The following is a 26,997-nucleotide window of genomic DNA, read 5'->3' on the forward strand; positions in this document are numbered from 1 at the left end:
CAGAGGAGGCTGAGTTGGGGTGAAGAAGGGTGGGGGTTGGGAAGGCATATATCGCCAGTTACTGGTTGGTCTGTCTCCTGCTGGAAGCTCCCTGAAGCTGCTTTCTCGTACCCCCTATTTACTGGTCTCTGATAGGAGTCCAAGATGTTGTATCTGTGCTGTGTTAGCTGATAGGGACCTGTCCATGTATGTCTCCTCTCTCTCTCTGTTCTCTGTCAGTTTCTTATTCCGTTTGGTGCTTGGCTGAGTTCTTTATCTCTTCATTTGATGTTTAGGGTTTCAGGATTACTGTTTTCTCTGTTTGGCTTAGTTTTTCGGCTCTTTGCTGTGGAGGGACGACATGGTGCTTCTGTGTAGAGCGCACTGTTGCCAGAAGTCCTTTCCTCGTTTTGTTTTGATAGGCCCAAATAGGCTGCTTGTATGAGCTAGTTTGGTTATTGGTAACTTTAAGCTCTAATGTCCTGTCACCAGGTGGTTAGCTCTGTTACTAGGTATGTGAGTTCTGGAGTCATCCCACGTCTATCAAGGGCTGTTTCTCACTGGTTCCGGGTGGCCGTGTAAACTCTCTGGTGCTGAGGCTCTCCCAGTGCAGAAAACACGCCTCCCGAGCACCGCTGCTTGCCTGTCTCACTGCTCACCCATGAGCTGATCAGGCCTGAAGGGCTCAGGCTCTCGCTGGGTCAGGTCTGGCAACTCCTTACTGTGTGTGAACTGTCTCTCCCACCTCCTGCCCCTCGTTCCAGTTCCTCAACTCTGCCTTTGATGTTCAGGGCTCCCAGATTGCCGTATATAATCGATTCACTGTTTTTTGGGTCTTTGTTGTAAGAGGGGCCCTGCCCCTCAGAGATTTTTTTTAAAAATTGTTTTTACTTGGGAAATTAAAAAGTTGGCAATCTCACGTGGGCTCCCAATTTTTTAATTTTAAAATTGAACTGCTTTGTCGAATCTAGATGTCAGTAGTGGAAATCAGTAGTCTAAATCACTATTTTTCAGACTGCCAGGAGATTTAATAGCAATTCAGAATCATAAAATACTACCTACTGAATCTTCTCCCCGTCTCCATCCCTCCACTTCTCTTTTATGGCCAAATAGCATATTAATGGTTCTGAAAAATCTTTCAGTATAGAAACCATGCTTAATATGTTTTAACCCAGCCTTTTCTAGTTTTTTTTTTGGTCTTAGTAGACCGCTGACTAATATCTTGTAGAACATGGCTTCAGAAATGCTCCACATCCAAATTGTTCAGAGAAATTTATTAGAACCTACAATTTGTTGAGAGCTTATTATGTTCCAGGCACTATCTGATTTAGGTGAAGTGACTTGCCCAACATTACACAGCTGGTTTGTTATTCTTTGTTTCCAGTCCAGCTTTGTTTAGTTTGAAATCCATTGCTGTTAACCATTTTTGCTATTCTGAAGCATTGCTCAGTTCTTATTTTCAGATTAAGTACCTAAAATAAGGAGATTCAAATAAGTTTGTTTTGTGTGCCTTTACTTTCCTAACTACTGGAGTATAGTTGGTGGAAATATGACTTTATCAGCACATACACTTTATACGTGATTTCGGTGACTCTCAGTCCTAGGTTATTTTTCTTTCTCTACCAGGCATACTTTTCTTCTCTTCATTGTGCTTGGAATGTAGAGCTTAGAAAATATTTGCTGAGTGAATGAATGTTGTCACTTTATGTAAGTGGATTCAACCTAAGCTAAATGTAAGAAGATAAATTTTACCTCCAAACTGTTGTAGTACATATCAGAGGTAAAGACTTATAGTTTTTGGATCATCTACTGTTTTATATCTGTGCTGCTGGGTTATTCTCCCTTTTGCTACCTTTGAAACAAAGAACACTGTAACTAAATCTTCTCTGGCCATATTGTGTTATATGAAGTTAATTTTTTCTCTGATATTTATTTTTTTCCCTAGATAAGCAAGAAATTTATTTGATTAACATGATGAAATTTTTTTTTTTTAACATCTTATTGTGGTTTGGGTGAAAGTTTACAGAGCAAATTGTTTTCCATTCAGCAATTTATACACATTTTGTTTCATGACATTATTTGCAATCCCCTATATGTGACAGCACTCTACCCTCTTCCTCCCTGGGTTCCCCATTTCCATTCACCCGTCTTTCCTGCCCCTTCCTGCCTTCTGACCTTTGTTTTTGGGCAAATGCTTTTGGTCTCATATGGTTAATTGTTCTGGGGCGCATGTTCCTCACAGGTATTATTGTTTGCTTTTAGGCTTGTCTATTTTTTGGCTGAAAAGTGATCTCCAGGAGTGTGTTCTGTTGCAGGTTTGAAGGGTGTCTAAGGGCCATAGTCTTGAAGGTTCCACTAGTCTCTGTCAGAATAGTAAGTCACGTCTCTTTTATGAATTTGAGTTTTGTTCTACATTTTTCTCCCACTCTGTCCACAGCTGATCAGAGCTGTCGGTAGTGGTAGCCGGGCACCATCTAGTTCTTCTGGTCTCAGGCTAGTGGAGGCTGTGGTTCATGTGGTCCATTAGTCCTTTGGACTAATCGTTCCCATGAGTCTTTGATTTTCTTCACTCGTCTTTGTTCTGGACGGGAAGAGACCAGTAGTTGTATCTTAGATGGCTGCTGACAAGTTTTTAAGACACCAGCCGTTACTCACCAAAGTAAGATGTAGAACACTGTCTTTATGGTCTGTGTTACGTCAGCTGACCTAGATGTCCCCCGAGACTATGGTCCTAAGCGCTCAAGCCCAGTGACCCTGTCCCTCAAGGTGTTTGGTTATGGCTAAGAAATTTTCATAACTTTGCCCTCTGTGTGTACTACTATATACGTGGATATATTTGTAGCACATATAAATACGTATGTAGAAATACCCTCTTCCAAACCTATATATGCTCGTGGGTGTACTCCCATATTCCATCACACACCTGTTCAACTTACATATCTAAGTATGTATCTACTCGTAAGTTATTGTCTGTTGTTATTGTTATTGCAGGATTGTGTATGTAATAGTATTTACTGTTGTTTCTTTTTACACTTGCATTCTTTCCAGCTTTTTCCTTTGCCTTGGTCATATTGTACTGATGTCCCCCTTGTTGTGTATTGTCTTTCCCTTCACCCAAGTTAGTACGAGTCTACTATCTAGTTATAGGGTCGCTATGAATCGGAATCGACTTGATGGCAAAGGGTTTGTTTTTTTTGGTTTTTATCTAGTTAGTTATTCCCCCCACCCCAACCCATCAAAGAATGTTTCTTTTTGTGTGTAAACTTTTTCTTGGCTTTTTATAATAGTAGTCTTATACAATATTCATCCTTTTGTGATTGACTTACTTCACTCAGTGTAATGTCCTCCAGATTCATTCATGTTATGAGATGTTTCATGGATTCATTGTTATTCTTTAATGTTGTGTAGTGTTCCATTGTGTGTATGTACCATAGTTTGTTTATCCGTTCATCCATTGATGGGCACTTGGGTTGTTTCCATCTTTTTGGTATTGTGAATAATGTTGTGATGAACATGGGTGTGCACATATCTATTCATGTCACAGCTCTTATTTCTCTACTGGAGCCCTGGTGGGGCTGCTAACCAAAAGATCGCTCCTTGGAAACCCTGCGGGGCAGTTCTACTCTGTCCTATAGGGTCGCTATGAATCGGAATAGACTCGATGACAATGGTTTTTGTCTGTTTTTTTCTTTTTTTGGTTAGATACCTAGTAGTGGGATTGCTGGATCATAAGGTATCTCTATTTCTAACTTTTTAAGGAAGCACCATACCATTTTCCACAATGGTTGTACTCTGATACTTCTTGTAGTTTAGTCTGTTTTTTCCATAGATAATTTGGCTTCTTGTCCATCTAATCAAGCTTATATCAAGTGAGGCTTTGTTCCGTAACCTGATTTTCTGCCTTGTTATACAATGAGCTAAAGAAGGTTGGTTGATTATATACTCCTGTTTGGAGTTGCTGATAATGTCAGTGTTCAGTCATGGCCTGGAATGAAAGAACAAAATGATGAAGATTGTGAATATTACTGTTCTTAGTGAGTGAGACTATAAATCAAAGCAGTTTTTTTTTTTTTTTTTTTTTGGTCCTGGAACTGAATCACAGCTCCCTAAACAGTATTTAAATTGCATACGTATCCTTGTATAACACTAAAACTGTGGCCTAACTTTTTTTGTAATTTGCTTTTTTTTTCCTTCTAATATCCAAGGGAACAACCTCTTAAGATTTCTTGAGCTCAGACAGCTAATTTCAGAATGCTTAAGTTGGAAACTTTTCCCTCTGTTTGTTTATTAAAAAAAAAAAATTTTTTTATTGTGCTTTAGATGAAGGTTTACAGAGCAAACTAGTTTCTCATTAAACATTAATACTCATATTAATATGTTTTGTGACATCGGTTGCCAACCCAATGACATGTTAACACTTTCCCCTTCTAGACCTCGGGTTCCCAAATGCAGCTTTCCTGTCCCCGCCTGCATTCTTGTCCTTGTGCCTGGGCTGATGTGCCCGTTTAGTCTCTTTTTGCCTTATGGGCCTGTCTAATCTTTGGCTGAAGGGCAAACTTCAGGAGTGACTTCATTACTGAGCTATAAGGGTGTCCGGGGGCCAGGAACTTTTCCTTTTAAATGAGTAGTTGGACACATGAATAAACATCCCCCCAAGCACCCCCCCAAAAAAAAAGAAAAGAAAAAACCATTGCCATCAAGTCAGTTCCGACTCATAGTGACCCTATTGGGACAGAGTAGAACAGCCCCGTAGGGTTTCCAAGGCTGTAATGTTTATGGAAACAGATTGCTGCATCTTTCACCTGCAGAGCAGCTGGTGGGTTCAAACCATAGACTTTTCGGTTAGCAGCTGAGCGCTTAACCACTGTGCCACCGGGGCTCCTTGGACACGTGAATAGGACAGACAAACTTCTTGTTTTTCTGAAGGAGAGCTGGGGGAGAAAAGTGAGGACAGCGTTTGTGCTCTAATTTTACAAATGGAGAAAAAGGTCTGTCTCAAAGACCATGAAGGTAATGGTGGAATTAGAAACAGAATTTAGAAGTTCTCTTGTCTTTATTTTAGGGTTCACTGGATGCTTTTGAAAGGGGAGGAAGTGTGGCTTGGCTTGGAAAATGATGATAGGGAATTATGCAAATGGTCTCTAATAAAAAGCAGGAACTTTGACCTAGAGGGGTGGAGTTGATGTAAGTTGGCGTGAAATTCAGGCTGTAGTGGGTACCTGGCTTATATGCTGTGATATGTTTTTCAAATATTTTTTGTTCCTAATCCTTCTAATTAGGAGTTTGAAAAGGAACTGTTTGTTTGTGAACAGTTCTGTCGTGTTATGCTCAAAGTGAACATGAACGGTAGGTAGTGTGACTAAATATTGTAATCTTTGATTTTGACTCTCAGATGAGACAGAATGGGCTTCTGTTCTAGATTTTAAAAAACCACTTAGAAGTGGATAGTGACAATGCAGAAAAGCAATGCTGTGAGATTAGGAAATAAATAGTAAGTCTTTGTATGACATTTTATATACTGAATAGCTATTGGATTATATTTGCATAAGGTTCCAGGGTAAGTAGGCTTCACATCATAGGACTTGCTATAAGTAGATCCTGGCTTGTAGCTCATTGTCCTGCCACCATTTCACATTTTGTGATAATTGATTCCTTGCAGTATAAGAAGGAAAGAGAAATAATGCATTAATTTATTTAAAACCATCCTTTCCTTTCCCTCATGTATTCCAAGTGCTTTGTGTCCTCTTGTGCTGTTCCTCTTTTCAGTGGGTAAGCATCAGGGCTAAGCTATGCTTAGGGAGTTGGTCTTGATTCAGACTATTAATGATAAAAAATATTTCTGCTTGTGGGTATTTTTAGATGAAACAGGCAGTGGAACATGTGAAACAGTTAGTTCAAATATGTTTGCTACTCAGTATCTTCACTAGAGTTGTATACAATAAACTTTCAGACCCTAGGGGAAAAGCAGTTCAGTTTGATGGAAACAGCTGGGTTTCTGTTTCTAGTGATTCTAGGTAAGTAACTTAGATTTGCTTCTCTTTTACAAGGAGCCCTAGTGATACAGTGGTTAAGTGCTTGGCTGCTAACTGGAAGATTGGTGGTTTGAACCCACCACCAGCCTCTGCCACACAGTAAAGACTATAGCCTTGGAAACCCTATGGGGGCAGTTCTGCTCTGTCCTTTAGGATCACTATGAGCAGGAATCGCCTTGAAGGCATTGGTTTTCTCTTTTACAGATGGATGATAAAAATAACTTACTGCATTTTTGGGGGTTAAGGGGACTGTATATACATTGGAAATACTGGGGGGAGGTTCCATGTGAAGTCTTGATGTATTAATAACTAAGCAGAGGAGATATTTTTATAGCACCAGGCATATAATGGGTACCTAATTCATTATTATTCTTGGTTTCCCTTCTACCCCCAATAAATGCCCCTTATGCTTAAAATTCAGAACTCGGTATCTGAATATGTTAGCATAATACTAAGGCCAAGGCTGGGGGAAAGATGGGGTGGCGAGGGGTGCGGAGGCAGGGAGAGCCTGTATTTGGTTCCTGTTTGACCCCTTTACAGATTGTCTTTAATTCATGGAAGTTTCTCCCCAAACTAATGTTAACCTTGTTGTTGTTATTAGGTGCCGTAGAGATGGTTCTGACTCACTGAAGTTAAGTTTACCTCTGAAAAAAAGTTAGGAAAAATTAAAATCTGAAGTCAGCCATCCTTATAAGTGATCCAACAGATAACCACTTAAAATCCAATCTGGTTGTAATCTCAGGGCATAACTGATTTCTGAGTGTAACTCAAAAAATATAACCAAAGAATTATATTCAATCTGGAGGACGATTGTATGCATCAGAAGGGGGTGTGGGAATTGCTGGTCAGTAGTAGTGAAAACATAGAAAAGGAAGAGTCAGAGGCAAACATTAAGCAGTGCTCTTCCTGGTACTGCACATGGTAGAGGGATCCCAGGTCCCTGATTTTTAAGATTTGGTTTATGCTCATAGTGGGGATGGATATATCAGACTATCCTAGCATGATGACACAGCTTTATATCCACTTATCTTCTTGCTCTGATTTTCTGCTTTTTAAAAGCAAGTGATTATAATCTGGACTACGTATAGTAGCTCTATTATTTGCCAGGCATTAAGTTAGGTATTTTGTAAAATCTTAATCTTTACAACAATACAGCAATGAAGTGAATGTATCCATTTTACAGATGAGGAAATTGAGTCAAAAAGGTAATGTGACTTCCTCAAGACTTCATGCCCAAAATTAGTGGAGACCTGAGATTGAAATTCAGCTCTCTGTTTCCAAAACTTTTTCCTTTGTGTCGTGATACTTTCCAGGTAGATTTGCTTATTGAGAAAGACTATGCTGAATAGTAAAAGTAAATGGACTATTTGATAACCCTTTTCATTATAATTAAGTAAATTGGCATTCTGGGTTTACATATATATGGCCTCTAAATTTGGTTTTATATGAATATCTAAGAGACAAGGCCTTTCTTGCTCTGCCAAATTAGGTTTCTGAGCTTTTAGGATTGAGGGTCAGGCCCTTTATTGTGTTGTGTTCACCAAGTAATACTCCCCTGTGAAAGGGGAGGGAAGAGTAGTCTGGATGGCTGCTGAATTTCCCAATGCCTCATCTGGCCCTGCCATAAGCCTTTCCATTCAGTCCTTAGCAAATTATAGTTTCTGTTCCTTCTGTCAAAAGCATTGTTATTTTCAATCAGCATGATGTAATGAAAAGAAGATGGAGTTTTGGGTTCAAGAAAGACTGAAGTTCAAAGCTCTTTTCCATCCCTGGGACAGTGTTCTGGTTTTCTGTTGTTGGAGTGCGCTCGAGTTGATTCCCACTCATAGCAACCTTATAAGACAAAGTAGAACTGCCCCCATGGGCTTTCCTAGGCTATAATCTTTACGGTGGCAGATGGCCAGGTCTTTTCTTCTGTGGAGCTGCTGGTGGGTTTGAACCATTGACCTTTTAGCTAGCAGTGGAGTGCTTAACCACTGTGCCACCAGGGCTACTTGGTTTTCTATTACTGCCTAACAAATCATCCAAAATTTAATGGCTTAAAACAATATTGTTATCTTTCACGTTTCTGTGGATTGACAGGGCTCAGCTGATCAGTTCTCATTTGGGGTCTCTTATGCAATTGTGGTTAGATAGAGCCTGGAGATAGAGCCATCTGAAGGCTCTACTGGGCTAGATCTCCAAGATGTTTTTTTCTTCCTTACTTGTCTGATACCTCAGTGCTCTTTAGTAAAGTAGCTTGGACTTACTATATGGTTGCTCAAGGCTCTAAGAGCCAGGAAACAGAAGCTGCCAGGCCAGTAAAAGGCTCTGTCTGAAACTGGCCCTGCTTTACTTCTGTCATATTCTGTTGGTTAAAGAAGTCACAGAGCCCCCCAGATTCAAAGGGATGAAGAAATAGACTCCATCTCTTAAAAGAGAGTGGGAAGGTCACATTGCAGAAAACGTGGGTTGGGAGATCTTGTTGGGGTCATTTGGAAAATAAAATCTACAACAGACAATTTATTTCACTTTCTTGTCTGTAAAATAGAAATAACAGTATTTACCCCACAGAGTGGTTGAGAGGAATAGCACAATGTTGAGCGCATGATAGGTGTTTGATAAATATTAGTAAGCCCCCCGCCCCTTAATTCCATACCATCATAGGTTATTTCTAATCTTCTACTTTTACTTTGGGGTAGTCACAGTTTGTTCAGTACATGGTTTGTTTAACAGTCTCTTGGCCTATTTTTCTCAGACTAATATAACTTAAACAAACAAACATACAAAAAAACTATCATAGAAAATTTCAAATACATCAAAAGTAGAGAGAATAGTATAACCATGAAACAAATATGTAACTACAGATTGTGGTAAGTGCTATATAAAGGAATGAATAGGGTGCTGTAGAAGAAAATAATAAGAGGAAATCACTTTATGTGATAAATGAAGACCTTTCTGAAGTAACACTGAAGTGGAAACCTAAAAGATCAGAAGTTACTTGCTGTGCAAAAAGTTAGGGGAATAGTGTTCTACTTAGAAAAACCCACTGCCACTGAGTCGATACCAACTCATAGCGACCCTGTAGGACAGAGTAGAACTGCCCTATAGGGTTTCCAAGGCTGTAATCTGTACAGAAGCAGACTGCCATATCTTTTTCCCTTGGAGTCTGGTGGGTTCAAACTGCCGACCTTTCAGTTAGCAGCCAAGTGCTTAACCACTACACCACCAGGCCTCCTTGTTCTAGTTATATTTAAAAAAAAAAACAACCAAACTCGTTGCAATTGAGTTGATTCCGACTCACAGTGACCCTATGAGACAGAGTAGAACTGCCCCATGGGGTTTCCAAGGAGTGCCTGTTGGATTTGAACTGCTGACCTTTTGTTTAGCAGCCATACCCCTTAACCACTGCGCCACCAGGGTTTCCATTCTAGTTACGGGAAGCAGTATATGTGAAAGCTTGAAGGCAGGGATGAGCTTGGTGAGAAGAATTGAAAGAAGGCCAGTGCACTGAAGGAGGGAGAGGGTAGCCTGAAATGAGGTTGGCAAGTTGAGCGGAAACCAGCTGAATCAAGGGTCATGCTAAAGAGTTTGATTTATTCTACATGTTTTGGGAGGTAATTGAAGAATTTAAACCATAGGAATGACAGGATCTATTTTATGTTTTAAAAAGATTATTCTGACTTCATTATGCAGAATAGATTGAGAAAACTAGAAGAAAAGCAAGACATCACCTAGGAGGAGGGTATTCAGTGCCTAGAGCTAGTGCTGACTTGGGCTAGGGTAGTGGCAGTAGAGCAAGAAGTAGGTAGATTTGAGAAATGTGTTGGAGATGGGAGGGCCAGGACTTGATGGTTGGGTGTAGGAAATCCAGAGAGGGAGGTGTCAAGAATGACTCCCAGGTTTCCAATATAAGCAAACAGATATGCCATTTTTTGAAGGTGTGTATGTGTGTTTCTGTGTAAGAAAGAGAAAGAGCAAGTGAGAATACATATGAGGATAAATGAATTTAGAGTTCAGAATAGTGGCCTGGGATGGAGATAACACATTTGGAAGTTGTTGACCTATAGTAGATATTTAAAGCAACAGGAATGAGAGAGAGAGGGAGACAGAACAGGGGCCAGCACTGTGACCTTGGTGAGTTACAACAGTTTGTTATTGATTCCTTTTTTTTTTTTTTTAACTTTAGACATTAGAATAGATTTAAGCATGAGTCAGAATAAGCTTGATGGCAGCCAACAACGACAAAGTCAATCTCACTTGCATTTAGATAAGCTTTCTTAGTGAGAAAGGAGTAGAGTTACTGTTGCCTGGGAGGATAGGAGATGAATGAGTGGTGGGAGGGAGTCAGGGTTTATATGGTCTCCAGATTATTTTGTTTCTGGAGTAGGTCACAGTAAGCCCATTAGGAGTGTGTGTCATCTTTTCGTGTGTGGTGGTGTTAGGTGACGTCGAGTCAGTTCTGACTCATAACAACCCGTGTACAACAGGACGAAACACTGCCTGGTCCTGCGCCATCCCCATAATCGTTGTTATGCTTGAGCCCATTGTTGCAGCCACTGTGTCAGTCCATGTCGTTGAAGGTCTTCCTCTTCTTTGCCAACCCTCTACTCTACCAAGCATGATGTCCTTCTCCAGGGACTGCTCCCTCCTTCTAACGAGCGTTCATGTGTGTAGTGGAGAAAAAAGGTTGAGAATTTCACATCTATAGGGGAAAGTCCAAACTATTTAGCATGGTATCTGAAGTTTTCCACAGTCTGATCTCTGCCTATCTATCCATGCTCATCATACCACTCCCCTCCAATGTCTGTGCACACTGTGTTCTGTCATCATGAGTCATGATCGTTAACCCATAATTTCCTTTTTTATTGAATAAACAGACTTAATTTTTAAAGATCTCTATTTCAAACAAGGAGCTCGGCTGCTGACCAAAAGATTGGCAGTTCGTATCCATCAGCCACTCCTTGGAAACCCTGTGGGGTAGTTTTGTCTTACAGGGTCGCTATGAGTCAAAATCGACTTGACAGCAACAGGTATTTCAGACAAAGCCTTCCCTGATTCCCCAAGGCAAATTTTGTATTTGGGTTATGGTCCCGTTATGCATTGATTATAGCAATTTTATTTGCTTATTTTTGGTTCTTGGATTGACTGTCTTGACCAAACTAATCTTGACATAAGGGATTGGTTTTTTATTTTCTTTATCCCTTTTAAGTAAGCATTTGAATAAGTTTGAGTTACCATTCTGACTGTCTTTGCTTGAGCAGCCAAATGTTGTATCATCTTCTGATAGGACAAAGTTTAGAGTTCAGAAAGTATAGGGAAAAAGAAAATACTTGAAAATGTCTTTCCTAGGTAATAGGTAGTTAAAATATATTTTTCAAAAATTTGATAAAACTGGCTCTAAAGTGTATTCTGTCTTACCAGCCCCCAGACTCGTGATTATTTAAAAGAAAGAGTTATGGTGCTAAAGGAAATAGAAACTGATTTAAGGGAATTATTTTAGTTACTTGAATTAACATTTCCGTAGAATACCTGAGGATATTAAGTTTTATTTGGAACCATTGATAATCAGAAAATAGATTAGAAATACTGTAGAACCTCATTCTAAATCCCTAGTGTATAAATTGGTTTATGCTGTGTTCAGTTTATGTCCCCTCTGTGTATATAGTAAAAAATAACAGTTTCTTTACCCATCAACATTATAATCGTTTACTGCTCCAAGATATCTAGTGGAGCTTTTTCATCAGAGTTGAAGAGAAACATAAATAATGAATTCATTCCAATTAAAAAAATCAATAACTCAAATTAAAAAAAAAAAAAATCCACAAATCTTTGACACTCTCCCTTTCAGCTCTCAGTGGGAGCCACTTGGGTAGCTGTGAAGGCATTCTTCAAACATCATATGGAATTCAATTTTTACCAGGAAAAAACTATCCTGGGAGTCAGTGAGTACATATAGCATTTCACAGCATCAGCTTATGTACTACGTGCTAGTGTGAGACTACATACTTAGCTTTCTAATGAAAGATTTTTATTTATTTTTTCCTTTCTTTTATAGGAATATATTTGTCCCAGATGTGAATCAGGCTTTATTGAAGAAGTGACAGATGATTCCAGGTATTGTACAAGCTCATGAATAAATCAGGCATTCTATCAGAATTATTTTCTCTCAGCATCAACTGAATGAATAGAAGGAAATTTATTTTATAACTGATTCTCTCTGCCAGTAGAGGGTGTGTGTGCTTGGGGGTGCCTTGGGGTGTGGAAAAGTGGGACACGGAAGAGAAAGAAAAATAGATTTGGACAGTTATCTGATAGTGGGTGTGGTGAGATCTACTGCGTCTGATTGTGTGTGACATTCTTGGGGAACTTCTGTATTGATATCAGAATGAATCTGGTAAATTTTCATTTATTTTCTGAGATTTCAAGGGTCTCTGAGATTGTTGATTGATTTCTAGTGACCACTCTGTCTATGACGAGAAGGTAAATTGCTCTTATACCTTTTGGTGGGTGGGGGAGTGACTTCTGACAAAGATATTTAACAAGATAAAGTTATAGATTGTTCTAGTCAGGAAAACTGAGTTATCACTTGGCCAAATTTGAGGAAGCCTTGGGTCTTTTGTTCTTATTAGGGTAATTGCTATAGGATTTTTATGGTCAAATTTATGCCATCTTGGGACTGTATTATTAATATTTGTGTTTGTAATGCTTGAAATTGGCTCTCATTGGTTTTAATAAAGATATAAGACTGATAAAAAGGAATATTTCTGAAAGTGATAATACTATATATTCATTCTTGGTTAGTATGAATAAAACTATAAAAACTTAACAAAGGCTGTGTAACATTGATAGGGTGGCCTTTTTCGACTGAACATAAGGACATTTTTCTTCTTTTGGGGTTATCTGATTAAACGTTGATTGGACAATTAAAGAAGTACCGACTGAATAAAAAGGGTCTGTAATCTGAAACTTTTCATCTTGGAGTGTTTTTGAAGGTTTTAATGGCAGTAGATAATTCCTATACTGTTGCTGTTGGCAGAATCTAAAGCTGAAGGTCCCTTCCACAACCAGGAAAAACTACACACTTTACAGTATGTACTAGTAGTTTGGCTTTAGTAATGATTGCTGATTACATGTGTAAATGAGCTGGAGCTTCTGGGGCAGTATGTGGCATGGAATCTAGTTTGGTACAGACCCTTATTTTGATCTAATAATCTTGGTTTTAAATAACACAATACCACACTAAGATTAGCATGGCAGCAAAATTAGCAATTTTGTGTGGATGGCATGCTAATTTGGGATAGCTTTTTATTTGTGGTATTTTAAATATTGCATCAAATACTTATTTCAGGCACTTACGCTCTGCATGTGTTAAAGGATGTATCAGCTGGAGGGGGTAATTAATGAGCTTATTTTTTTCTAGGTTTCTTAATAGTAATCCTGGTTTCTTAGGCCTGTGTACAAAGTACAGCTCTAAATGAGAATAATGTTTAACTGCAGGATGAACCTTTGTCAGACGGGAACTATGAATCCTGTGGTTTCTGTTCTCACTTGATGTCATGGTTCTTCTATGTGTACCTTTGTATATCAAAGGTTGTATTGTGTAGGTACTATTGGTAGCAACTACTCAAATGCAAAGATTGTGCCTCTTGAAAGAGATCAGGGTTTTAAATGGGTGAAAAAAACCTTTTTTGGAAACTGTTTGTCAGAGGCAGTATGGGATTCCCTATTATAATGTTCATGAACAAAGCCAATTTGACTACTTGACAGTTACAATGTTAAGTAATGGGTGGTAGGAATCATAAGTTCTTACATGTAAATATTGGGTAATGTGTCCTGTCTTCTACTAGACATAGCTCTAGAGGGAAACCTTGTAAATTTTCTTAAGCTTTGTAACATTTCTGAAAACACTGTGGTGGTTTCTATTATCTCTTCTCTGTGATTAGCTCTGTTAGTTGCCATCTAGTTGGCTCCTACTCAGGGCAACCTTATGTATATTAGAACGAAATGTTACCTAGTCCTTGCCGCTCTTAAAATATAAAGTAATATTAAGGAAAGGGAACGCTGAGGAGTTTCTGGGGGAAGCAGAACCCCAAAGAATAGAATCGGTGGTTTCAATTACCAAGGATATTTGAATGCTCGAGACCATGTAGTGAAGGGAGAAGAGCCCTGGAAGCCTGCCTAGGCTTGAGCAATAAAAACAGCTACTCAACTTTGTTTCTTAAGGTATTTGTCAGTTAGTTATTTAACATAAATGTATAGGTACTTTTTTGCTCATTCTGCATTTGAAACAATTTTTACAAAAGTGTTTTTAACTTATCAAACGTACAGGTATTAAATGGTGTTTTTTATTTGGGGTTTTCAGTTTGGCTTTAAAATTTTTTTTTCAGCATTTCTTTATGTAGATTTTATTCTTTTTCATTTGTAGAAAAGATCCGTAAAAAGAAATGACTCATCTAAACACTTAGGTTTCCTGTTTCTTGTCTGAGCCAAAAACCAAACCCGTTGTTGTAGAGCTGATTCCGACTCACAGCGACCCTCTACGACAGAGTAGAACTGCCCCATAGAGTTTCCAAGGAGTGACTGTGGATTCAGACTGCCAACATTTTGATTACCAGCTGAGCTGTTAACCACTGTGCCACCAAGACTCCTTGTCTAGGCCACTAAATTATTCTTAAATATATTTAGGAAAGGTTGGCATCTTGAACAAGATCTTTTTTTTTTAAATTGTGCTTTAGGTGAAAGTTTACAGCTCAAGTTAATTTCTCATTCAGAAATTTATATACGTATTGTTTTGTGACATTGGTGAACAAGGTCTTTTGATAGAAGCCCAGGTTTAATTTTAAGGGGGAAATTGTATGGGTAAAATTCTAAGTGCAGGCTCAGTGGTAGCAAATCAGCATTTTCCTTTATGGAAACAAACATGGTTTTTGGTTTCTACCTTATTTTACTTCTCAAGATACAAAACGTACCCACAAGCTGTTGTGTTTATGGCAATTCTTTCTGCAAATACTTGCAAGGAAGATTCACAGTTGTGCTGAGAATTTCCTAGACTGAGTGTTGCTCTTTGAGGGCAAGGATTATAGCTTGTTCATTTATATTTTGGCAGTGGCTATCACATAGTACCCGTAAACCCAAACTCATTGTGATCGAGTTGATTCCAACTCATAGCGACCCTGTAGGACAGAGTAGAACCGCCCCATAGGGTTTCCAAGGAGAGGCTGATAACTGCTGACCTTTTGGTCAGCAGCCGAGCTCTTAACCACTGCACCACCAGGGCTCCGTCCAATAGTAGGCACTCAATAAATATTTAACGGACAGTTGAGATACCTTTTTTAAAATTTTTCTTTGTTTGATCGTGACCTTCAGGGAATTGTGAAAGAAAAGAGAGTTGAGAGGTATAAATTAATAGTAATAATAAGTCATAGGATATGGTAAAGCCAGAGTGATGAGAAGAGGAAACTACTGCAGAGTGGGGTGCAACATGAGGAAACATATTGCATATTCCCCAGCTTAGGCAAATTCCATGTCTGGCCAAGTCGGCTGTAAACATTCTTTGGTATCTGATCAGAGAATAAGGCATGAGAATGATTACATAAAGGATGGCGTTAGCTTTGCTTTTTCACTTTCAGACTAACCAGGGTATGCTTGTTTCTTCAGTGAGCTGAGCACATGGCCTGGGTTGGTATTGTAATCCTGAAAATGAAAGCTATTTGTAGTCATTTGTGGACTTTATATCATTGGGGTGAGTGTTTGTGTGTATGTTGTGTGCTTATGTGTGTCTCTTAAAGTAAAAGTGGTATCCAGCAGTTCTTGTGATTCTTTCCATCTACCTCCCACCCCCAAAATGTTAGCCAGTTTCCTCGCTTCTTTGCAAATTTCTGAGGAACAGTGACATCTAATATTTCTCCTCGTTCTTCAGGGTCTTTGGGAATAGCTAGTTATTTTATTGTTTATACATGTGATATTAATTCAATAACTTTTATTTTTGAGTAATCAGTTTATCAGTTGTTGGGGAAAAATTACTAAAAACGAAATCTACTCTCAACCCAGAAAACCTCTCCACAAAAATAGAAGAGAAGGAAGTTTTATTATTGAATAAACATTAAACCAGAATGTGGTGCATCACAGGCAGTCTGCTAAAGAGATTGCAGAGAGAGAAAGAAATCTTATTCTTTATATAGCTGAGTAAGAAGCCCTGGTGGCGAAGTGGTTAAAGCACTCAGCTGCTAACTGAAGGGCTTGCAGTTCAAACTCACCAGCTGCTCTGCAGGAGAAAGATGTGGCAGTCTCTGCTTTCATAAAGATTACAGCCTTGGAAACCCTATGGGGCAGTTCTGCTCTGTCCTGTAGGATTGCTATGAGTCAGAATTGACTCAGCAGTGGCAGGTTTTAATCTTTACAGAGGCAGATTGCCAGGTCTTTCTCTCTTGGAGCCTCTGGAGGGGTTCGAACTGCCAGCCTTTTGGTTCACAACCAAGCGGCCCTTAACCGTTGGGCCACCAGGGCCTGCCATTACAAGTTAACTAAAGTGAATTGTGAAAGAACAGGGAGGAGGGGAGCCTCTTTCCTTGTTTTCAACAGGGAGAATTAAAACCTCTTATTTTCCATTTGTATTTTTCCTTACACAGTATACGGTATGGCATTGCTGCATTTTCAGAGGTGATGAGTACTCTGTATAATGTCTGACACATAATAAACATTACATATATTTGTGGCATTAATAAAATACAGACTTTGCCCTCTGAATTTATATTTATGAAAGGAAGGAAGGGGGTGGAAGTGGATGAGACAAATCTTAGATATTTATAATACAAAGTAGAATTTAGAATCAAAGTCAGATTGTGGAGGGGTATGTGGAGGAATCTTACTCAGTTGATAAGATCAGAAAAGACTTTATAGAGGAGGAAGCATTTGAGATGGGCCCTGATGGAGGAATAGAATAATAAAAGAACAGGATGAACTGTCAGAGAAGAAGCATTTATTGAGCCCTTGTATAACGTGCTAAGTGTTGTATCAGACCCCTTAAATTTAGTCATTCCCTAGAAATCTTTAACTATTGTAGCCTCAAATGTTGCATTCACCTGGTGGTAGAATGTATTTTTAGTGAAACATTGAAAATCTTGTTTTATTTGTTAGCCTCTTTGAGAATAAATGTTTGTTTTTCTTCTCTTGCTAGGTCAAATTTGAATTGCATTACTTGGCTGTGGGTCCTTCTCCCTTCTCCGTGGTGGCCCTTCTCCCCAGTTTTTCACTTGATTTGGCCTTGATTTTGTGGTTTGGTATGGTATTTTTGATAGCTTAATCCACATACCCCAAAACCAAATAAAACCTACTGCTGTTGAGTCAATTCTGACTCATAGTGACCCTATAGGACAGAGTAGGACTGCCCCAAAGGATTCCCAAGGCTCTAAAGCTTTAGGGAAGCAGACTGCCACGTCGTTATCCCACGGAGCAGCTAGTGGGTTCAAACCACTGAACTTTTGATTAGCAGCAGAGCACTTTAACTACTGTGCCACCAGGGCTCCTTATCCACATGCTAGTTCCCCATAATTTCCTTTGTAGTTGTCATGTTGGGATGATTTATTTTTCTTGATTGGGCTTTGCTCTCATTATACAATTCTATATTTAGCTTCTGGGAGGGGAGCTTGTTCCTGGGAATAGAATCACCACTCATTCCTTTTTTCTCTTTAGTTTTTTAGGTAGTGGTGACAGCCGGATAGATAATAGCACATCAACACATTTTGCAGAGGTAAGTTTTCAATTGGCTGTAGGGATTCTTTAGGAAGTTGGTGGATGTTAAAATCATGATAGTCACTTCCCAGTTGCAGAAAACATCAGAGTTTAATCAAATCTATAAGAAAAATGTGGGCAAGAGCAGTCTTTAAAAAGAATTGTTTTCAGTAGCTAGAGATTTAATACGTTATTTTTGGGAAATCCTTGATTACGAGAAGGTAATAGCTTCAAGCTGTGCTGTCTTAAACCTGGTGGTGGTTTTAGCTTCTTTAATGTGTATATAGTGTGAGAATAATGAGCTTGTACCATTTTTGAAATAACAGTGTTGCAGACTCTGCTCTAGTGGCATGACAGCCAACAGGTAAAGAGCAGGCCAGATGAGTTGTTATCAATGTCTCAATGAGGCACAGGCTTCAACTTTGTACAGAGGTGCTGGTATCTAGAGATTACCTTGATGAACATCTTTGTTTGGTATAGTTGGAATTAGGGGATCAGATTAAGGATAAGATATTTATTTGCCTTCCAGATCCCAAGATGGAGCCTGTAATTAATTTCTGGTTGTTTATATAATGTGGCATTCATATTTTGGGGGAAAAACAAAAATCTTTACTGTGACTTGAAAATAAAGTGTTAGTCTGCATCCTTGCATACCATTTTATATTAAATGCAAAGTATCTTTCTTTTTTCACTTTGTCTATTGACCTACGACTTCCTCTTTGTTTTTAATTAGAGACTATGTAGGCCAGAAGGGACAAACCAGCTCAGCCTACAAAAAACACCAGTTTGCTTTTACTTCTCTGTGTGTACCCTCTATTGTCACACAACTTACTTGGCTCTAAAAAGCTGACAGGCACTAAAAGAAAGAAAAAAGTTAAATCTCATACTCAGAATTTCTTTGAGTTTCTGGATCATATTAGCCTCCTTCAGAGATAGCTGAAGTGCCTAGAGAGCAAGTAAAATTTTTTGGTATTCATTTGTGTATAAAGTTAAACCTGTATTCGCATGTATTTGAAAAATGGTATTCAATAACACCTGAAGTCTTCAATCTTCTCTCATATATTCTCTGAATAAAATTGAAGACCTGTAGCCCTTCAGGTTTTTGTTTTGTATTGAATTTTGTATTCCTGATTTATAGTCAAGAAACTTGAAATGAAATGTTTTGGTAATAGTCCTGTTTTATTAAAGATATTTTCTTTTGCTTATGGCCTATGGTACTTAAATACTCTTAAGTTTTCTTGGTTAACTATGAACTGCTTTGGTAAATGTGTTGGTTGACTAAAAAGTGATTCAAGACATACCATGTCTTTGACCTCCCATTTTTATCTTCTCATTCTGATGGATTAAAAGAACATTATTTAAAATTTATTCTGCTTGCCAGGCCTGGAACTCTTTCTGATTTTAGTATTTTCTCTTTCCTGTGTGTGCTATTCCTGATAACACAGATTGTCACTTCCTGATTATGCATATGCAGAAGAAAACTTCGTCTGATTTTCCTTAAGTGTTAGTTCTCTTTTTAGGAAGTGGAAATAGATTGGCCTGTCAGTTTTACAGGTATGACTCACCAGGAGGTGATGCATTGAGTAAGAAGAAAAAAAATAAATATACGTAGTCAGTTTTCTAATGTTAGTAATGCTAAATCTGACATGGGTGGCATGAGCTATACTTCAGGTGTTGAAGTAATTTTGCTGAGTCATATAGCCTGTGACTTCGTGTTCTTTTGCAGTGACAGGGTTTGTAGCAGGGCATCATTTTGCCCAGTTTTACTTCTAGGGTAGGTGGAATTTAGATAAGCAGAAAGGGAAGATGACCATCCCAAAATAGTATTCGTAGGCCATAAGGTTTTATGCCTGTGTCCCTGGAGGAAACACTTAGAAAATTGTATGTAGAAATTGTGGATACAGTCATCCTTCAGTATCTGCAGGGGATTGGGTCCAGGACCCCCTGTGGATACCAAAATCTGAGGATGGTCAAGTCTCTTATATAATATGGCATAGTATTTGCATATAACCTACGTATATCCTCCCAAATACTTTAAATCATCTCTAGATTACTTACAATAGCTAATCCAGTGTAAATGCTACATAAATAGTTGTTACACAGTGTGCACTGTTTAGGGAATAATGATAAGACTTGAGGTGAACAATGCTTAAACACCGAGTGCTGGAGAGAGACTGAAGATCTGTGAAATGGGGGAGGCTACAGCAGGGGATGCTTCATTTGCTTGGATTCAGTGTAGTGCTCGGCGCGGCAAATTCAAGTTTTGCTTTTTGGAACTTCTTTTTTTTTTCCCCGAATGTTTTTGATCCCTGGTTGGGTGAATCCACGGATGTGGAACCTGCAGATACAGAGGGCCAACTGTAGAAACTTTTCCATATTTTAGCTGGTAATTTCAACAAGGACTTATGCTCAGTTTTGCTTTATTTTCCTTCAGCCAGAGCTTCTTATGTAATGAAGAGGTTATTAGCAACCCTATAGAACAGGGTAGAACTGCCCCATAGGGTTTCTGAGGAGCAGCTGGTGGATTCAAACTACTGACCTATTTATTAGTTAACAGCCATAGCACTTAAGCACTGTGCCACCAGGGCTTCTTTCTATCATTAGCATTTACGAATAGCTGAGTTCTTAAAATACTGGATATATTTATTAGAAAGGTTTAAGCAGAATTTCTAACCAAATCAGCATTGATTTTTTTGTTGTTGGGGATGGGATGGGAAGATAGAGTAGTTGGGATGGAGTGGGGTTGAGGAGAGAGATGCCAGTAGGGGAGTTGTTTGAGTAGTACGTGTGGGTGAGTGGAAAGTGAATCTAGAAAATGTTGCTAGCAGTTTGTAGAGAGAACGTTGCTATACTGAGGTCTCTGGTGATAACCTGGAGAATTAAGCCCAGGGCCACCTGAGGATTTCGTTGATTACTTGTGTTAAAATACACCCTTTGAATTAGTTCAAAAGAATAACACAGGTATTTGATTGCTCTGTGATTTATTAACAGTTTGCAAATTGAGGCAGCGTCTCCTCCTGTAAGAGGACTGAAGATTTTACAGAGGATTAAATACAAGTTTTTTGTTGTTGTTGTTTAACAAATACAAATTTCCATGGTGACAAAGTTATTGATTTAACATTAAGAAAAATGATTCTGGAAAATCTGGCTATTTATGTATTTGTAACTATGAGACTCCTTGAAGTTAAATTTAAAGAAGCACACAGTCTTTTTCATTAAACCACAAGGTAATGGGTTTGTTATAGACTACTCTCTTTAAGGTGGGGGATAGTTCAGCAGTTTTGAGTGAAAAACAAATTAGCAAAGCTGCAGGCAAGAATAGTTTTGCAGTCTTTTTTGGTCAGGCTTTTATTTTTCAGATTTTGGACTCATGGTTAAGAGAAACACCTTGAAATCAAAGTAAGATGTCTATTTTTATTATTTTTTCACACTTGAAAACTTTTGACCATGACCTAGTAGTGTCTGTGAGACATCTGCTCTTAGAGGCTCAGCTTACCTCAGTAGATCTCTTCAGTGCAAGAGTGACTGTGGCCGATTAGCAGAAAATAAGATAGATGGCTTCCTGGAAAAAGAACTTCCAGGTATACACAAGAGGATAGGGTGCTCTAAACAGTCTGATTTATATTTATTCATTTAAAAAAATTTGTTTTTGTTATGTAAGCAGCATTATACTGGCAATAAAAGTTATTTTAAAAATATCCTTAGTCCAAATATTCTAATAGTACCCTTTCTCTATACATTCCCTTTCAGGTTTTGGCCTGAGGCGTAGATACCGAAAGATGTTATAGCAACATCAAAATTTTTCAAAAATGAAAAATCTCCCAAATTCTCATTACCCTATTGTAGCCTTTTTTTTTTTGGCATAATTCTTCCCCCTTTCTCAACTTCATGCTTCATAACTGTTTTCAGTTGCAATCATATTGTATTTCTGCTTTTAAAAGTCTACTTAGCATTATTGCATAAACCTTTTTCTTGTTTTTCCATAGTTATAAGAATGATATATTTTATAACTTCGTATTCTTTCATGTCTGTACTGTATTTATTTGCTGTTATCCTGTGTTAGACATGTCTAATTATATGTGGTCATTGATCATACCTCTTCCTTCTATCTCTTGAGTCTAGAACAAACTGAAGAAATAAAACAATGAAGCCAGATAGAAATAAAAATTTATTTTTTGATTCAACTGAATTGGAGAACACAGTTGATCTGTGGCCAGGTGGACACCCTAAGTCTGTGCAGGATGACCCACCTGAGAAGTAGAGGCTGCAGAGCAGGCCCACATGCTCATAATCACTTCTTTTGCATTTGTGCAGCTTCCTAATACATGTACTCCATCATTGGAGAAATGCAAGCCAGTAGATGTTAGGCTCTTGTCACTTACCAATCAGATACGTCACTCCTTTGGTAGGGAAGAGTGATGAGGAATGAAGGAAAAGGTCAAAAGTGAAAATGGAAGATCTGTTTCCCCCTGTTAATCCTTTGTGTTTAGTAATTTAAGCCTGTGGTCATCTGGTGTCTGGGAATAGTAACTGTGGCTGGTATTAGGGGAGGAGAGCAAGAGATGGTTAATCTGTGAGGGTAGTTTTGCTCATGAAGATCCTTCATCAATATCCTCTCCAATACCAATTCATGCTCTTTTGTGTATGCTTTTGGGGCCTATGGTAGACACCTTAACTTTTGCCTACCTTTAATCTCAGAAATGATCCAGAACAATATAAACTTAAAGTGTCAAGTGAGTTAAATAAAATTGTCAGTATTCTATTTTTGATCATAAAAATGACGGTTTTAAATGGTTTGACCTAATAAAAAGAAGAGAATGTTTTCAGACCATCCTTCCCTAGGTAAACGATCTTTTTATCTGTTTGCTATTCTTCTTTGTCTCAGCCTGTGGTGAAATGAGTTCCTCTGTGTGGGCTTTTGCCTTGGTTTTATTTTTTTGCAAGTAAAGAGATTTTATTTTAGTGTTTGTTCAATGACTGAAATTCACTAAGCTACTAATCTCACCTCAGGGTACAGTATTTAAATGTTGTTTTTGTGTGCCTTGGAGTCGATTCTGACTCATAGTGACCCCATGTGACAGCGTAGAACTGCCCCATAGAGTTTTTTAGGCTGCAGTCTTTATGGGAGCAGATCGCCAGGTCTTTCTTCCGATGCCTTGGTTCTTTAGAAAAACAGCTTGAAAGATTTTTTTCCCCTAAGCCCTGAGGAGTTAACCTTTGCCTAGTTTTCTACCCCAGAGGGTTTGTTACTTTTGTCCAGGTTGATTGACATTTCCTGGGTAAGCTGTAAACAACTTGTGGTTTGATACTTTTTATCTGATGCTGGGCTGCAGCCTGCCCTGTAATTGGTATATGCCTTACAGGGATTGGTCAGTATACTATGCAAATAAGGTTACTGTAGCCTGCTATGTAAATGGAGTGTCTGTGGCCTACTGAGAGGTGATTGATTGATTAGTTCATGGCCCTGGTGGGAGGATCATACCTTGAAATTGATGAGGAGTTTATGTATATATGCAGCCAACCCTACAGAGGTGTTTCAGACAGAAGCAGAAGGAAGAAAGAAGGGAGAAGAAGCAGAGAGAGAGGAGGAAAGGAACCTCCTAAAAGAGCTGTAACAGGTCAGGGGCTATAACACTGAAGAGAGCGTCAGGTCTAGAAGGGGTCCAGTGGCAGAGCTGATGGTGACAGGCCTGGAAGGGGCCCTGCAGCAGAGTCAGTGGTGACAGACGGCCGGGCCAAGGGGAGCCTGTCTGAGGGGGCCGAGAGGAAGCCTGTCCTTCGGGGGCCTAGAGGAGACCTGTACTGAGGGGGCTAAAAGAGGCTTGCACAGCTGAGAGGAGCTGAGAGAGCTGTTCTGTACTGAAGAAGGGAAGGGAAACTTTGCCTACAAGCTTCCTGATCCTGATCGTGAGTTGTAGTCAGTTGATCATGATCCCAAGTTGTACCGTGTTACTTCTTTAATAAGCCACTGAGCTGTAAGTATGGCCTGTGAGTTCCATGTGGCCATTGCAATGGATTATCAAACCCAGCAGAGAAGTGGAGAGTGCTGTGGAAGGGACAGCTGTCTCAAAATTGGTGAAAAGGTTGGAGGATGGAGGTATGTCTGACTGCCACCTCATGGGAATCAGCTTTGGGCTGATCCTGGTCATTATCCTCCCTGAAGTTAGGTTCTGATGCTACTGTTACTCCTACCATTTTACACAGCCAGAGGGCTTGCACTTAATTGTCAGGTAGACTTGGTGTTCTTTGAGCAGTGGCAGCCTGGTTTAGATCACTAACGTTAAATTAATTCAATCAAATCTTTTCATGTGTTCCACTTTTTAGAGAAGACGAGTTAATAAGGCACATACCATAGTATCTGTTTCACACCCAGTAAATCTGGAAATATCAAGTAAAATTCCTGAGCTCTTCAGCAGTTATTAAAAGAATAATGATGTTTCCATAATTCAGTACATATTACATTCATACCCATAATACTATTGCCAGTCAAAGAGCATAACAGAAACTCAGTGGTAACTGAAGGGAGAAGGATAAACAAAATATTGTTGGTGTCAGCCTTGCCAGTTTTCTGGTCGGTGGGTGCCCAGAGTCCATGGCCTGTAAATTTAAATTCATTTGGGAAAAGATGCCTTTCGAGGGGTTGTTTATGGCACAGTGTTTATACTATTGAAGGGAGGAATTTTTGTACGTCACATTTTTTTTTTTCTCTTTGTGAGTGGTGTTTGAATGCTCTATATTCTTGGAAAATTTAGAAATTTGTTATGGTGGCAGCCATAGTCTTGAGGTGTTTTTTGAGGATCCCTTCTTCCCCATCCAGCATGTTATAAACCTCTTAATTTCCACTTCTGTTTTGAGCCCTAAGTTCCAGGCATTCAGTGCTGATTTGAGGATGAGCTCTCGTTTTTGGTTTCCATTCAGTATGTTTTTAGCATCCTAGTTTTTCATTAATTATTGGACAAATCTATTTCCTAGAGACAGATCTTTTAAAAGCACAGATTGTTTAAATTGTCCTCTTAGCTTTTAAGTTTGCGACAGTTATATTCAACTTTCCGTTTCTTTCTAAGTAGCAGGTTTATTTTTATGGTAAATGGGATCCTTGTGCTTCTTTACCTGTTTGTTAATGAAAGCTACTAGATTTTTTTGGCTGAAGATACAGTCTAGGTTTCTAATATCTAGAACTGTTAACCACAGAATCAACGTGTTGCTGTCGAGTTGATCCTGACTCATAGCGACCCTATAGGCCAGAGTAGAACTGCCTCATAGTGTTTGCAAGGCTGTGTAATCTTTAGGGAAGCAGACTGCCACATCTTTTTCCCGTGGAGCGGCTGGTGAATTGGAACTGCTGACCTTTTGGTTAGCAGTCAAGCGCTTCAACCACTGCACCACCGCCACAGAATTAGCCTCTCCAAAAATTTCTTCTGGGTCCACATCCAGTTCAAAATAAGATAAAGAGGAATTTGGAGCAGCTTATCTAATGCCATTTAATTAGCTGCCAATAGCAGTTTAAAAGGTATAGTGCTTCTACAGCTGTGACAACACTATGATTTATCTTCCATATCGGGACACTTTCAGTATGAAAGAGTGCACTAAAAGTAATAAAAATTACATAATTTTTTGGAAATTTATTTATTGACCAGAAAAGTTGGTTTCATTTTGTTGGTGGACTTGTTCAAAAATTATGTTCACTTTTTAAAAATAAAATTGTATAAAATAAAAATAACAAGTTCTCAACACCTGACAAAGATGTTACAAGAAAAGATAACTACAGACTAATATCCTTCATGAACATAGATACAAACATTCTAAACAAAATTTTAGCAAATAGACAATACGTAAAAAAGTCATACTTCATGATCAAGTGGCTGTTTATCCCAGGATTGTAAGGTTGGTTCAACATTTGAAAATCAATATAATTCGCTATATTAGCACACTAAAAAGTAAAAACCATATGATCATCTCAATAGATGGGAAAAAAAAAAAAGGCATTTGACAAAATCCAGCATCAATTCTTGGTAAAAAGTCTTGGCAGACTAGGAATAGCGGGGAATTGCCTTAATCTGACAAATGCATCTATGAAAAACCCACAACTAACAGCATACTTAATTGCAGAAGATTAAGTGCTTTCCTGCACTCAAAATCCAGGCATTGGGATGTCCATCTTTACTATTTCCATTCAACATTGTACTGGAGGTTCTAGCCAGTGTAAGGCAAGATGGATGGATGGATGATGCTTGGGTATTTACCCAAGAGAAAAGAAAGCATATATCCATACATATGCATAGATATACATGAATGTTCATAACAGCTTTATTTCTAATAGCCAAAAACTAGAACAACCCAAGTATCTATTGGTAGGTGAATGGATAAAGGAATTGTGGAAAATATATACTCTGAATTCTATTCAGCAATAAAAAGACACGAACCATTGATACGTGTAAAAATATGGATGAATCTCAAAATAGTTAACTTTGAGTTAAAAAGCCAGAAAAATAAGAGTACATACTATATGCTTCCCTTTATATAAGATTCTAGAAAATCTAAAATTCTAGAAAATGCAAACCACAGAGAGATCATTGGTTGCTTGAGGAAGGTAGGAAGGAGCAGGAGGAAGGGATTACAGAGGGCACTAGGAAACTTGGGAGTGACAGATATGTTCATTATCTTGATTGTGGTGATGTTTCAAAGGTTTGTGTTTATGTCAAAACGTATCAAATTGTACATTTTAAATATATGTAGTTTATTGTATGTCATTTACACATCAATAAAGGTATTTTAAAAAGGTTACACACTTAATACAAACATAGGTCCTTGTCTCTAACACTTTGTCACAGGAATTTTTCCGAAGAATATTTTTTGTTCAGTGTGGTCTTACTTTTAATGTTTCCATAAAATTGCCTGTGAACTTTTTTAGAATTGCTTTTTTGTGGTTAATATTTTTGAAATTGTCGACTACCTCAGTTGACTCATCTCCATAGATATTTTTCCTTCAAGACTTTATATACGTCATCCCATTGCCTTCTTGCCTGCATGGTTTCTGCTGAGTAGTCCGAGCTTAGTCTTACTGACTCTCCTTTGTAGATGACTTTTCATTTATCCCTAGCCGCTCTTAAAATTCTCTCTTTATCTTTGGTTTTGGCAAGTTTGATTATAATATGTCCTGGTGACTTCCTTTTGGGATCTACCTCATGTGAGGTTTGATGAGCATCTTGGATAGATATCTTCTCCTCTTTCATGATATCAGGGAAGTTTTCTGCCAACAAATCTTAACAATTCT

At 38.6% G+C, this 26,997-nt stretch overlaps 1 protein-coding gene across 1 annotated transcript in view; it reads left to right on the top strand.

Annotated features, from left to right (window-relative positions):
* RNF115 (ring finger protein 115) overlaps positions 1-26,997 on the top strand; it is a 98,494-nt gene that overhangs the window by 37,385 nt on the left and 34,112 nt on the right. The window contains exons 2-3 of the mRNA XM_004380323.3: positions 12,049-12,107; positions 17,685-17,742. Of these exons, the coding sequence (XP_004380380.1) occupies positions 12,049-12,107; positions 17,685-17,742 (117 nt within the window). The remainder of the gene's footprint in view (positions 1-12,048; positions 12,108-17,684; positions 17,743-26,997) is intronic.

Source organism: Trichechus manatus, unplaced genomic scaffold, assembly GCF_000243295.1.
Source record: "Trichechus manatus latirostris isolate Lorelei unplaced genomic scaffold, TriManLat1.0 scaffold00073, whole genome shotgun sequence".
Taxonomy (NCBI): domain Eukaryota; kingdom Metazoa; phylum Chordata; class Mammalia; order Sirenia; family Trichechidae; genus Trichechus; species Trichechus manatus.